Source organism: Amphibalanus amphitrite, unplaced genomic scaffold, assembly GCF_019059575.1.
Source record: "Amphibalanus amphitrite isolate SeventyFive unplaced genomic scaffold, NRLGWU_Aamphi_draft 000072F_arrow, whole genome shotgun sequence".
Taxonomy (NCBI): domain Eukaryota; kingdom Metazoa; phylum Arthropoda; class Thecostraca; order Balanomorpha; family Balanidae; genus Amphibalanus; species Amphibalanus amphitrite.
Window position 1 is genome coordinate 237,449 of NW_024881568.1, and position 15,052 is coordinate 252,500.

A 15,052-nucleotide genomic window follows, 5' to 3' on the forward strand; every position below is an offset into this window, starting at 1 on the left:
AGTTACTTTATCAAATGTCCTGCTCCAAAGGGACCTTTTCTCGGTCAGACGAACGGTGCCCCTTCTGTCGACGAAAGATGCCTAGAAGACGCAGCACTGGGTCACTCGCGAGCTCTTGGTGGGCGTAAGCGGTTAAGGTTTAAGAAGGGGTTAAGAACAGACCAAGAAGTAGTCGAAACACCTCACCCAGAACACCATGCATACACGCATAGATTAGAGGTACAAAATATTCCAACTTAAGGTGCATCATGCGGGAGAAATATCGGACAGATTTGAGACCCAGTGTAATGTACGAACTATCGGCTGAACAGATCCTGTGAGCATAAGGCAAAAAGAACAAAAGAAACACATTCACATATGTAAACAATTGGCTACCGGCTATTTCCGAGACATCTAAGAAACATCTGAGTCACGAAAGGATGAGAGAAGAGATAAATGGTCATAAGAAGTATCAAGAATGAAAGGCCATTACTCCTGTTGATAGCCTAAATAATATGTACAAACGACATAAGATCGTTAGCCCGCGCCCTGCTGGGGGGGGGGGGGTGTTTGAACACCCCCCTTGTGGTTTTTCGCGAATATCTCAAAAACGGCGGCGCGGAGCGCCGCCGTTTTTGGTACACCTTATTATACATCAATTCTACACATGTTGTGAAAATTTCAGACCAAGGTCATTCAAGGTCAGGTCACCAGGTCACTTGGAGTGACCTCACCTCATAAAAAGTTTCAATGTCTGTCATAGCTACACCGAGTGACCGATCGCTTTGAAACTTTCAGCGATTGCTAAGAGCAATAGTATGTACAAAATGTATATATCAGAATTTTGATATCGATGACCTAAGGTCAGGTCAATTTTGCGACCTCCCCATTATAAGTCAATGGGAGAAAATTGAAATGCGCCTCTTTTGGACGAAAGACATTATAAACACTCCCAAACACCGAATTACAAGTGGTTTAGACACACTGAACATGAAAATGGTGTCCGTGACCCTTGCTTATGCCCTGAGGTCATCTTAGGTCACGAATGATATCTAACAGTTTTTCGCGAATAACTTTTGATAGAGGCGTGCTAGAGCGATGAAAACGCCTTAGATGTGTTCAGCTCGACGATACGGATCGACTGATATGCAACATGACCCTTTCCGGTCAGGTCATGACCTTGACCTGAGGTCAAATTTTCAAGTTGACCTTTCAAGGTCAAGTTATAGTTCATTCGATGCGTCTTGACGAGAGGAACACGATGCCGGTAAAAGTAAGCTCGTACAAGGCTTGGGTCAAAAGTTATTGCAGAAAAACTGTTTCCGAAAAAATCGGCTATTTTTGCAGTTTTTGCCCCCTGCAGGCAAAACCGTTGACGTTAGGTCAAATCTGAAAGAATTACTCAGAAAGGGCGTTAATAGGGCTATCGAATGCGCTTTTCCGCGGCGCTGTAGCTCTATTGGTTCCCGAGTTATGCGTTGGCTTCTTGGAAATTGTCGACATTCGACCTGGAAATCGGCGAAATTTTGCCTTCAATGACCTCTGGTGACCTGACCTTTGACCTGACCAAAAAATTGACCGAAGTGATTTCGTCATTATTTTTGACGCTCTTTCGAACGCCGCCTTCCGCGTATCGCTACGTGGCCCAGGAGCCGAGTTACAAGGGGGGGGTGTTCAAACACCCCCCCCCAGCAGGGCGTGGAAATCCAGGACCCCCAGCCGGGCGCGGGTTAGTAGCTGGATAATAGATAACGAACGGCTTAATGAAGTGTTTTATGTTACAAAACATGTCACCTAACTATAAAAAGCCATCAAATGACATCCAAAAGCTATTCAATGTCTACCAAGCACACGCTTAAAATGAATTGAAAATATTTGGTACCTACACAACTTATTTTTTCTTTAGTTTCCATTTCAAACTGTACAACAGGCACGGATAATAAGCACCGCGAACCAGCGAGTATAAGCAAATGTAGTGAAGCCATCGAAAGAAGCACTCACCTTGTACCAGCAACAAAAAGACATAAACCAACCAGAGACATTGTACAACTTATAAAGAACTTAAGCGACAGATAAAACAAAATAGTTTCCTAAAACGAACTTCTTTAATCACTTAGGATTTCGAAACTATGAGTCATTGAGAAGTTGATTTCAATACGTCTAGCATTCAACAAATAAAATGATTGTCTGGAAAAGTTCTTACCAAAATTAAAGCAATGCCACGAACTTTTTACATAAATGTCTGGGCAATTAAAGTAATATAAATGTTAAGGTAAAACCAAATAAATAAGTAAGGTCATTTATTTTATGCTGTTTTCATTTATAAAACCAAAACCAATTAGCCGTGGCAAAAAGCAAGGGTTGCTGAGACACAGTTATGCCCACATTTTATAGAAAACCACACCTTTTCGATTTTTGACAGATGAAGTGCGTAGCTGTCCTGAGCTCGGAACTGCATAAACCGCATGTTTGAAGACTGGCTCAGCTCAGTGATTATCTTGATGCTAGGAAAGAATCTGAAAGGAAAACAAAGCACGGTGATATTCGGGGGAAGACAAAAACGGACGGAGAGAAACAGCTCCGGTCCTACAAGTGTAAGACTCTTACGTTTTATTGATCAGTCTCACTCATACTGATTATTATAATATCAGCAGTCAAAAAAATAGGTATCCACACCACGGTATGCAAAATATTGTAACAACATAATGCCGTTCGTCTAAGCTAAGGCGTCCAACAAAGTCCCACAAACACGGATGACGGTCGGTTAATCCCAATCCGTGGTCTATACCACTCGGCTGTTTTCAGTCTGGTTTGCGCCGTTCTCCCTCAGGCAATGATCAGTGAACGATGCACCCAGCGGGACCGTTTCTCTAAACTCAGAATCGACCAGACTCCGCCCGCCGGGGGAGGGGGGGGGGCTGTTTTGAGCCGCCAACACAGCTGACTAGTGGGAAACTCTCTAGGCGCAGACCAGTTAATGTGTGGTCGCTGGCTACATGAAAGACACTGGTTCGCACGGCAAGGCACATGAAGAGTGAGCAGGTAATCGTCCTTTTAAGTTTGAGCAAGCAATCTTCCTGTTCAGCACTGTATTTCAATTCGGATTAGCACTAAATCAGACACTATGCACAGGAACGAGTTTGAAATTGCCGCATTGCTTGAAACTGCGAGTTACATGAAAATTTAAACCATCAGTGGAGACCCAATTGGGGTAATGACCGGGCCAACAATCAAATCTTATGTCAAATGGCTGAAAAACTACAGACGGACGTCCTAACTGCGCTCGGTCTGTCGGTCTCACTTGAACATGGTCTGCACGGCGACGATTGTGTTGGAGTCGGACAGCGAGTCCTCCTCGATGGCGTTGTTCTGCTCCTTGTTGACCACCACCACGTTCTCGGCCAGGTTGATGCCCGCCCGACACAGATCGTCCAGCCTGCAGGTCGTCGAGTAGAGGGGAGGGGTGTCACCCGGCCGACGACACGAGGCCACGTCTAGGAGGCGGGAGCACGCCAGGCTCAGTACTGCTGATAGTTATGATGGTTCTTAGCTGCGATTTCCCAGACGATTACAACAAGTTCGCCTTTAGGCTACTTCAACAAAAAAAGACAATAGCAAGCACAATAAGTCATGCTGAATGAAAACCAGGTTTCATACAAACCTCTTGAAAAATCATGACAAAAGAAGGTTGTTAAATCAATCCGAAATGGCTTATACCGTAAAATCTACTAATTTCCTACATTTGGTCAGGGCAAATTACTAAGAGTGGCCCCAGTGACTGGCAAAACAGCAATAAACTACATCGGCTGACAGCGAATGGGCGAAACAAACACATCTCGGGCAGCAAAACAAGGGAGATTGAATGGAGAATGAATACGGAGCCCATTGTTTGAAAATAGCACCGGCGTAGTGACCCTTTGCGTGGCTAGACGGGTATCAGATCAGGCCGTTTGGAGCATCGGGCTGCGATTGCTGTGATTGAAATTATACCCTGCGAGCTATCGTGGGCACAAACAATAGCTCACGAGGTCAATATCTGAAACAACTTTACCGGAAAGTGTTAATCAAAAATTATTTAAGATCCTTTCCGGCTAGGTGTTATTGATTGTGGTAGAGATGTGTGATTTTACACGACAATGAAGGGCGCCCTCGTTCATCGCTTCAGCTACCGTAAAGTGGGGCTATTTGAGACAGTGGGGCTATTTGAGACAGTATTTAAAATCGCTATAAAATGAAGAGCGTTTGATTTCTATGTGATATTTCTGCTCAGGAATGTGTGGAATCGAGCAGTAAATCGCCTGAGCAAAAATTAAACATAAATTTCAAACGGTTTTTATTTTATAACAATTTTAAATACTGTCTCAAATAGCCCCACTGTCTCAAATAGCCCCACCTTACGGTACCTACATGTTGCTTTACCCTCGGATTACACAACAGCGGCCTCGCCGGTCACGAATCCATCTAAACCTGTCACGGCTGCGCGGCAGTGCGCCGTCTGTTTCCGAGCAGACGGCGTGGGACGCTATCACCCGGCTCTGTCGCCGGCGGCGGCACACCGGAGCTCGGCGCACCGGCACCTTTCCGAGAGCAATCAGCCGGAGCCGAGAGCGCGCCGGCCGCCCGTCCAGGCACGCTCCGGCGCTCAGCGAGCGGCTCCGGAGAGCGAGCGGCGCGGCGGCTCCGAGCGGCGAGCGAGACGAGAGCTCTGAGCCGCTGACATAGAGGTGCTCTGGGCCGCTGACATAGAGGTGCTCTGGGCCGCTGACAGCGGGGAGAGGCGCTCTGGAGAGAGGTGATCTGGAGAGAGGCACTTTGAGCCACTTCGCTCCATGTCTATTTTCTGACACTATTCTATCTTTCCTTCACCGTAACCTTATTTGCCCGTAGATTTTGCTTCATGCTTACATGCCCGTGTCGATTTAACTAGCCCGACTGTCTTTCACCCTACTTCTGAGTTAGAGATGACAGTCGCTCGTTATCCGTGACGTCACGGGCGAATTGTGGCTGTCCGGCGTCTGAGGTGATGGTACCGTCGTCAGGAGGACAGCCAGGCGAGCCGTGATCAGAGGAGTGGGGGGAAGGTCTGGAGGGTGCAATCAGAGCCGACATGGGGCGGATCTGGAGACGGGCGGGTCTTTGATGACACAACAGGTCCGACCCACTTTGATGGCACACTGCTGGTGTGGATCTGCGCGTGAGACAATCAATGGTGCGCGCGAACATGAAAGGCTCCTTAGAGACCGAGAGAGGATGGTGTAAAAGCGATCTACCAGCATAGCGTGGAGCTGTGAATACGTGCGAAGGTGTTTTCCAATTGTTCTTGTCTGCTCAACTGGCCATTTGAATGAGGAAAACGCGTTGCAAAATCATTACAGTGCATCGTTGTTTTGATAAGACAATAATTGCACTACATATTTAGTGCAAACTTAGGTGATACAGCGTCGTAACCAATATACTGCGTCACTTTTGATGTTCCACAAGTGGTTCTTGGTATACATAATATTGCATTGTTCATTACGACTACGACAGAAAACGGAGGTCACGCTACAGAACATGCGCTCCAGGTCGTCTCCTTATCGTATGATCGCAAGGAAGCGAGGGCAAATCCTCTCGGTATTTGTGAAACTGGGTTTATGCCGCGGTCGATGGACTACTGACACAGTTCCACCGACATTGCTGTCTCCAGAGACCGCAAATGGCACACTCATGGCTCGACTTTGGCGCCATATGTAGGTCATGATGCTGGTATTTGGTTGGGAAGCACGCTTATACAAGAGCAGCAGTGGCGGCGGAAGGTATTCTAGGATAGGGGTGCAAACTATATTGAAGCGCCCCTTCCCGCTGGGCGCCCCTTACCATATACACGGTTGTAGTAACACAAACAGTGAAGAGACGTTTGACAATGTGTTGTACCTGTTAACACGTTCAGAATTGCAGTTTTTATGTAACGAGAAATAGTTAGGTACATTCCATAGCGTAAATGTAACCTTCATAATGTTCGTTTAGAAACAACCTCATCACCATATCATAAGATTCTCCGAATAAGGCATATCGAAAAGAGTTCCACGGTTCCAATACCTTCGTGTGGACTAGTGAATAAGGCGCCGAATCCATAACACTAACTCGGTGACAGAGAATTGCAGGCCGGTAAGCAGCATGCCGCCTGGGCTGCACTGCACTATTGCATTCAGTGGTGTCATCAGTATCACGTCAGCCCTTCGGAACGGGCATCCCGAGGAGCCCGAAATGAATGAATACAGGCAATCAACGCTGGTAGGTGTCCCAGCGAAATGAATGCATCTATTACCACCCAGAGGTGCCCCCATTTCAAACTAATACGACGGCGACGCCTCCACACCGATAGGGGCCCATCCCAGGGGAACGGAATAAATGCCGCCCCCTCATTGCCGGGCGCCCCAGGAGAATGAATGTTACACATCAACACCAATATGCCTCCCAGTGAAATGAATTATGAATGTCGCCTTTCGACGCCGGTAGGCGCCCCAGACACCAGTGGATTTACTGCCGCCTTAAAACACTGATAGGCACCTCAGTGAAGCGAATGCCGGCTTAATTACCACCCAGAGGTGCCCCCATTTCAAACTAATACGACGGCGACGCCTCCACACCGATAGGGGCCCATCCCAGGGGAACGGAATAAATGCCGCCCCCTCATTGCCGGGCGCCCCAGGAGAATGAATGTTACACATCAACACCAATATGCCTCCCAGTGAAATGAATTATGAATGTCGCCTTTCGACGCCGGTAGGCACCCCAGACACCAGTGGATTTACTGCCGCCTTAAAACACTGATAGGCACCTCAGTGAAGCGAATGCCGGCCTATACCACGGATAAGCGCCCCGGATGAATAAATACCACCCGCCAACGCCGATAGGCGCCTCAGTGAAATTAATGCCACCCCAGTCTCCGATAGGCGCCCCAGGTGATACATGTCGCCCATCAACACCAACGGGCGCCCCATTGAAATGAATACCGCCCTTCAACACTGGCAGACGCCCCAGTGGAATGAATGCCGCCCCACAATGCCGATGGCCGTCCCTGCACTGGAAAATCCGTTTCGCCCCTATACAGGCGCCCATAGAAGTTTGCAGAGTGCTATTCCTGGTCATAATCATCTCCCCAGTAAAAAAAAAAAAAACGCAAAATACGCCCTAGCACTAGAGGTGTAACCGCCCATACGGACAGTGTACTTTTACAGGCCCCAATCTCGGACCTCCCTTAAAGGGACCCTCCCACCTTAACATTAGATTTGAGTTGAGATAGCCAAAATGGGGTCCCTGGCTCACAATTACCGGTTACGGCACTCACAACATCGAGAAATGCCTTAAATCGGAAATATTGAATTTCAAAATTGCAGCATTTTGATTCAGAGGGGCTAATGCATAGAAATACCCCTCTGAATGTGTGACGTCATCGCAGATATCAAACGATTTTTAAATGTTTGACTAAAACGTTTTGTAGCACGCGGTGGTATATGCTGCTTTGCGCGCAACAAATGCCGCACTTTCAAATAAAGTCGCTAGGAACAGCGGAGATCCCAAAAAGTAAACAAAAGTAAAAGTCTAATATCTTGAAAACTGGTGAATATTTTTCGATGAAATTTTGTAGATAATCGTTTTTGCTCTTTCTGAACCGAGCGACATCACTTTCATGCTAATTCATTAACTTTTTTGAAGGTGGGAGGGTCCCTTTAACATTCATATGTTGTAAACGGCAAACCGCCCCCGATGAATGTTACTCAAACTAATTTCCTCTCGCATATCGGCCATCAGGCGCCCCTTTTTGTCGCATCGCATGGAGCCTGCAACGCTATAAGCCCTCATACATATGTTCGTGTTGGCGTTCGGAGGCTATCGCCTTCAAAGACGTCTCCATAAATGTTTCTTTTTCGTCCCACACACAGGCGCCCCTCTTTCGCATGCAGGCGCCCCTCTTCCGCATGGCGCGCTTCTCGAGTGGCTGCGCCCTCCTAGCCTTTATCGCATGGCAAGATTATATTCGACAGGGTCGGCAGCATCTGCCTTTGTTTCAGATAAGGATGCCCTCCACTCTTCAGCATATCAAAAGATACTTTTCCCACGTCATTGCCACCCTCTTCGTGTCACAAGTGCCTTTATCAGTTGCGGTGTCGCACTGCTCAGCTTTATGGCTGCCGCACCTCTTAACTTCCTGCCTCTTCTACAGATTTTCGAGGCGCCCCTTTCCATAGCTTTAGGGTGCAGCTGTCCCCCTTGCCCCCTGCTTCCGCCGCCACTGAAGAGCAGGCGATGAGAGGTTACGTTGCAAGATGTTAGTCATGCTAGACATACCGACGAGAAAATCTTGAAGGATATCACAGCGGCTACTCTTAGACTAAAACTATATGTAATTGTAATTCTATAATTCATCAAATGAGTAGAAAAGTGATAGCTAGAACTCAATCAACCAATTCTTAAAACTAAGGCGGAAGAAAAACAATTTCTGTTTTGCTATCAACCCATTTCTCCCACAATTGCCTCTGAGCTGAATCCCCCCATTTACACTGTGTGCCTATGGCGTGCGTGTGTCTACTCACGAGTCGATTGATCCGAGCATCCAATAGACGAGCGGGAAGTAGCTGATGGCGTCCAGGAAGGGCAGGTCGGGCCGCCGCTCCAGCAGCAGGATGATGGGGTTCAGTGACGACTTGGGCCGGAAGTGCGCCCGCAGCGGGATGATGAAGTTGTAGATGCCGTTGGAGGCGAAGTCGGCGGCCAGGATGACGGCCTTGTTCTGCCAGCTGTACTCCTTGGCTGAGCGGTACGAGCAGTGTTCGCACACCTGTCGACCGAGACGGTCCGTCACAGCTGCGCCACTGGCCTCCGTGGCAGCCGGCTGTGAGCGCTGGCTGACTCTGGAGTATTTGTCTGTGATATCCTGCTTGGATACCAATTTTGAAGCGTTCAATCCAGCTCTGACATGCAGGGTGCGTATTACAGACAGCTGCGGCTTATGATCAATGCAGACGCCATTACTCAGGTGAAGTTATTTTCTCCGCTCTTGTCGCTGGGTTCAGAATAGTATTACAAAGATAATGAATTGTTTTATCTACGTTGGAAACAAAAGTTTTTTTTTTATATAAATTTAGTCCGCACCTTTTGATTGGAAGGATTCACAAGGACAGAGCCCCCGCTACGCGGTGTGTCCCGTAGCTCAGTTATAACATTAACTTCACGGTTATAGCTTATTGAATATTGTTTTTTAAATTAAAGACTAACCTTTATGCTTTAAAGTTTAATGTCAACAAGTGGCACATGCACTCAGCTTGGATGAACTGTTATCCCTTCGTTGAATGCGCTCGGTAATTATCTGGACAAAACTTTGCAATGCGTGCCAGCATAGTCCTTCAAAGTCATTGTTGGACAATACCTCATAATGCTCCTCGTAATCAAAATTTAACAGTGTCGCGCCTGCAGCGGTAGCGCTGCCCACACACAGTCGATGGTCCGATGACTATCGGCCGTGGGGCCGGCCTGCGTCGATAGACTGTGCCACAGTACACGGGATCGATGTGGCACAGCCTATACCGCAGCGCGGATCGATAGCACGACAGGCGGCACCGGCCGTTTGAGGAGCACCACACGTCATCTGCGTCCAACGCAGTCGGACATCAGAGTGTACTCGGACGGCCCTACAAGTGTCAGAAGTCAGACCGTATCTATCACCGCACGGCAGCGAAATAACGGTCCAAACGGCATCAAACGGCAGGGGTAGTTCAACATCCATAACTATGATTGTTGCTTAGTTCAGACAATCATACATAAAGGGCAATTGGGACCTGGGAGCGTGTACATACTGCTTCCTAGATGGCAAAATGTTGCATTTTGGAAATAACGTTGAACTTAGAAATATAGTATCTCATGTTTTTTGCATGAGTCTGTACGACCGAACAATGAAAACTTGATAAAGATCTGCCAACTTTAGAAGGTTGTGACGCCAGATTTGTTCAATAAAGAGCTGATAAAAACTGCTGATTATGGGAACGGTGACAAAACGTTGTAGCTTTTTATTCTGAGGGCTAATCAACAGCATAGCTTTGTTAACAGTACCATTTGTGAGTCAAACATCGCATTCTGAAAACCGATGACGCTATCAATTCGGTACAAAACTGACATAATTGGCCGTCCTGTTCATTACACCGCTCTCTCGCCTCCGGCTCACTCTCTCCTCTCCTCGTTCTGGGTACTCTCTGTAAGGAGGCTGTAGCTCATTAGCCGTCAGGGAGGAAGCCAGCGCACGCCATTCAGCCACGTTAATCAGCCATTAGAACGGCCCGGCGGACATCAGTCGGCCAGCCTACCGTCCGTGCGAGCGGACCAGAGTGGGAACATGGACAACAACATCCCACACTTACCGAGGGCCGATACTGTCTGCCCACGGAAACAATGCCGGAGGGCAATCGAGCTAAAGCATTTAGCATTGTTCCGTGCTGCTATTGATGCGGATGTACTGCTACCTTAGCCCGACGTGATTTTACCTTCGCAATAATTAACTAATGTAATCACATTAGTAGCGTGACTTTTTTGCAACGCGTGTGACCAGAGGCAGTCAAGTGATCTATTCCCACTACCACTTCGTTCCACGTTAGGTCATTGATTTAACGATCCCATCAGCTTGACAGTCCCGCCGTCCCACCCCGACTGTCGGCTGTCAGCTGAACCGTACCGCAGTGTCAGGGCGGTGTCAGGGCGGTGTTAGTTCCGTGTCAGGGTGTGAGCTCTCAGTGTCAGGGTGTCACTCTCAGTGTCAGGGTGTCACTCTCGTGTCGCAGCGTCACTCACCTGGGCGAGTTGGAGACAGCAGAGCGGCTTCTTCTCCCGCAGCAGGTAACAAAGCGTGGGACTGACTCCGATGTACGGCGTCACAGGAGGAAAGCCCTTCACAATCCTGCCGGCGGGACACAACGGGTCACTCACTGACAGACCAGCGCCTCGCCCGAGCAACTTTTCGTCCGGCTCCTAAGTCTACGAGTAATATAAAACATCACTAAAACTCTGCATGGGGCTCCATCAAGATAAGCAACAGTGACAATCCCCACTCTAGCTCCTTTCGTTCCCTCAAACACCCGGGTTTGTTCGCTGGTTTCCCCGCCCGTCTGTACACTATCCGTCCGGTCCAGCAGTTGAGCGGCCAGGCGCCGTCGGTGCCGACTTCATTGAGGCGACACGGAGCCGCGGTCGGGTGCGGCTCGCCAAAGCCGGCCTATTTGTCTAATGAGTCGCCCACGTCACGCGCGCTGTCTAATATGCATTGTAATGTTCCGGTCCGGTGACACGGTCCCCGGGGGGTGGGTGGGGGTGGGGGGGTTCGGACTCGAGCGCGGAGTTATAGACCGAACGATGGGCACGTCAGGCCCAGGGACAGGCCGGAAGGACAGCGATGAATGATCTGCGTGGCGCGTGCAGTGGGGATGCCCACAATGAATTTGAGACAGACCTGAATTTGTAGTGATGGCTAATGTAACAATAAAAAAGCAGGACACGGACAATTAATACCAGATGTTAATCAAGGACAGAAATAAAGTAAACAAAGCCAATAAAAGTAATTCACTCAAAACCACTATACTACTCAGGTATGACAGTGTGTACTGACGCGATTTTCTCGCTGGGCGGCCTCCATGGCACGCTGTCGATCTCGTCCTCCGACTCGCTGCGCTCGTCACTGCTGTCACGGCTGCCGCTGACGTTCAGCGTCGACGACGTGAACTGGTCGGGCACCGGCAGGATGCTGGGCCGCCGCGCGCCTGCCCGGTCACAGGTCACAGAGGTCAGAGGTCAGGTCTGATTTCAAAAGTGAGAGCTCAGTGTTCAGAGCTCACGCCAGCGCTCAGAGTTGTCAGCGCCGCGCTAGTTTTTTTCCGGCGGCACGTCCTTGTCTGTCCTCAGCGGCTCGGGTGGATCAGAAATATCGATTGTCGCTGATGGAGCTCCCTCGAGCCGACACCACACCGACACTTAGAGGCGGACCGGACCCGGGGGCGTTAGTCACACCGGGAAGCGCTATAACCGCGCAAAGAAGCCGACAACCCGACCGGCTGACACAGGCGATTGGCAAAAAACGGACAGAAAAGAAACGGTGTGGTCATCCACTTATATAGTTATTTATTGAAATAAAAACCATCACAAATGGGGACGCTTGTTGTAAAACATTTAACGATTCTGAGGAACCTGACATCCGCCTATGAAAATTAAAGCATCCTGCTGCCAATCGATAGTCATTTCCTGGGCGAAATTGCATCTTTACGGAGTCTACGTGCCTCCCCAATGTTGCGGGATTAAGCGCGGTAATGGGAAATCAATTCGCCTCCGATGGTCGAGCGAGTGGACAGCAGACTGCCCAGTGCCCAATCATGGCGGTATAGCTGGTGCTTCGATGGAAACAGCCATACAAGCATAGCGCACTTGCAAGCGATATAAACATGTAAGTGATGTAAGTCACTGATATGAAAACCAGCTTTAGTTCATTGTCTCACCTTTCGTTCTGATTTCTTATGCTGGAACAATTCACACCAGTATAACACCTTTTGGGGCGACTAACGGAGCGAGCGAGAGGGTGAGCCTTGCACGTGCAAAATTTCGAGGGGGTACCTCCAGCTGACTTGTGCACGGCACCCTACTAACCGGTCTCTAGCGATGGGCCAAATTTGAGCACAATCGGACCAGCCGTTCTCGAGATCTGGAAGCGGCACCCTGCACGTGCGCACGTGCAAAATGGGTCCCAATTGACTTTTGCACGGCACCCTACTAACCGCTCCCTAACCATGTACCAAATTTGAGCGCCATCGGTCCAGCCGTTCTCGAGATCTGGAATCGACCCCTGCGTGCACGTGCGCACGTGCAGCAGCACCCCAACTCTGGCACATGGATATGCATTGCCTAGTGGATGCCTACCTATATGCCAACTTTCAGCGCAATCGGCCAAGTAGTTACCGAGATATTGCAACAATTACAAAAGTGACACCTCTTCGTTTTGCACGCGGCACGTGCATAAGGGGTCACCCACATGCATCGAGAATAGTCCAATACTTGGTAGAAGGAATGAAGCTGCCCAACAAAATTTACCGCTTGTAAATCGGTCAAGTGGTTGCTGAGATATAAGCGTCGCAGAATCGTGACCACGGCCGGCTGGCCGGCCGCTCATACTCAGAAATTTCCGTTAATCTAAGGAAAGACTACGCTCGCTTCGCTCGCTCCGTAATAAGTATGCCCTGACCATTGACCAGGCTTGAGGCTAGGCCATGGATCTTACAGACAGAAACATTCAAGGCAGCTGACGTGACCTAAAATACATCCTGTCTGCATACGCATGCAACAGCTGTGCCGATGAGTAGCCTGGCATGATACACAGCACACAGCAAGCTAAGATAACGTCTATGCTCGACAAGGTGTTTCTTTGGGAGATACACTCGTTCTACAAAACTAACAATAGGTATCCCGGCACTACACAACCTAACAACAGACACCTCAACATCTACCAAACGCACATCTTCTGCACGCGTCCATGATACTTTTAGTGACACAAACCTCACGCCCATCCACAGCTCGCCCCCCCCGGGGTCCACCCTCTCTCTCCGGTCCCTCAGACGCCATTAACCTCGCAGTCTGCCCACGGCGCGCGGCTGGGGCAGCGGACCGGCGCCGCTTAGTGCCACGAATGACCCCAGCGCACGCCAGTCACGGGACACGTAACCCTCTGCCGGTTCACGCCACTTGGGGAGAGAGGTTCTCAGAATTTGATCGATCACTGCACTACAGGGGGTCTCTCTGGTTGGTCAACACTTGTCATACCCCTACCAGATGTGGCAAGGTCAAAGCGATATTCCCTTTCCGTCACCTCTGGGTCGGTGTCCGCTACGAGCGGACGTACGGTGGGGGTCTACGTCACGGTCAGTCTCATTAGCGCCCTCAGCTGACAGAGCCGTGTGAGGGGACCGACAGCGGCGCAGAGGAGAAACCCGAGAGACCGATGACTCATCGCCGGCGGCGGCTTCCGAAATACGGGGGGGGGGGGGGGTGAGAGCGGCGCTGCGGCCGAGGAGGAGAGCAGGGCTGGAGCAGGGGATGCTTCAAGGAATCTTCAACGAATATGCGTTTTTCCTCAGGTTTGCTGTAGATTGAAGGACAAGCACACATTTTGTCTTATTGAATATTGGCGTCCCCCCCCCCTCCAGGGCGAAATCGAGTCCTGTCGCAATAGGCATAACATTACTAGACATCCATCTCTCTGGAGTATTGCAAATGGATACTTTTTTTAGCATTTCATGAGTATTGCAGATGGATACCTTTGACCACACTTATTCACACGTAAACAACGAGCACATGTGCAAAAAACGATAGGTGAGATGGCGTCTACAACCGCGGCTCTGCTTAAATCTAAGTACATTTACCCTGTGGTACAGTAATACGACTTCCAGCCCTGACTGCATTTAGTGCGAGTACGGAAATGTGCACTGTGCAGTGACGACAGTGCCTACATCAAACGGCCGCACACATCTTTTTAACAGATATACATCGCTACACACAGCATTCACCGTTAAACACTAAACAGGTAACTTACTAATGCTGTGGGAGTCGGGGTACGCGTTGAGTGTGATAATGCTCGGCCTTCGTGTGGCATCTGTAGAAACGGGGCAACACATATACACAAACAGTTACTATCATTTGCTTTGGGTGGATAAAAGGGCCACTGCATAGCCGATTGGCATGAAAGAATGCCCGATTCGATGAAATGTAAGTTCTGTATAATGTAGCTGATTGTGATCTGGGAATATCGTCCGACGCCTGAGGCTCGCCCAACCGCATGATCCGCCTGCCAAGAGTGATAGGAAACTGTAGGCGGCATTTGTCACCATACCAGAGCCGACCCAGTTTAAAAATAAACTGTTCCAGGTTCTTTTCGACACCAGCATTAGCGGGCTAGTTAATGACCGTACGGGCGTACTGTGAGTCGAATTCCCCGTTATATATCCAGCTTTGCGTCGGAATGTCTGACAGGCCCTGATTAAAAATGAGAACTTAGTGGACTCGTTACTAA

At 49.2% G+C, this 15,052-nt stretch overlaps 1 protein-coding gene across 2 annotated transcripts in view; it reads right to left on the reverse strand.

Moving 5' to 3' along the window:
* The window catches only part of LOC122379142 (potassium channel subfamily T member 2-like), a 155,802-nt gene that overhangs the window by 12,022 nt on the left and 128,728 nt on the right, over positions 1–15,052 (reverse strand). For both annotated transcript variants that reach the window (XM_043361089.1, XM_043361090.1), the window contains exons 17-21: positions 11,612–11,762; positions 10,801–10,906; positions 8,556–8,800; positions 3,281–3,415; positions 2,384–2,495 (exon numbers count right to left, since the gene is read on the reverse strand). In XM_043361089.1, the coding sequence (XP_043217024.1) occupies positions 2,384–2,495; positions 3,281–3,415; positions 8,556–8,800; positions 10,801–10,906; positions 11,612–11,762 (749 nt within the window). The remainder of the gene's footprint in view (positions 1–2,383; positions 2,496–3,280; positions 3,416–8,555; positions 8,801–10,800; positions 10,907–11,611; positions 11,763–15,052) is intronic.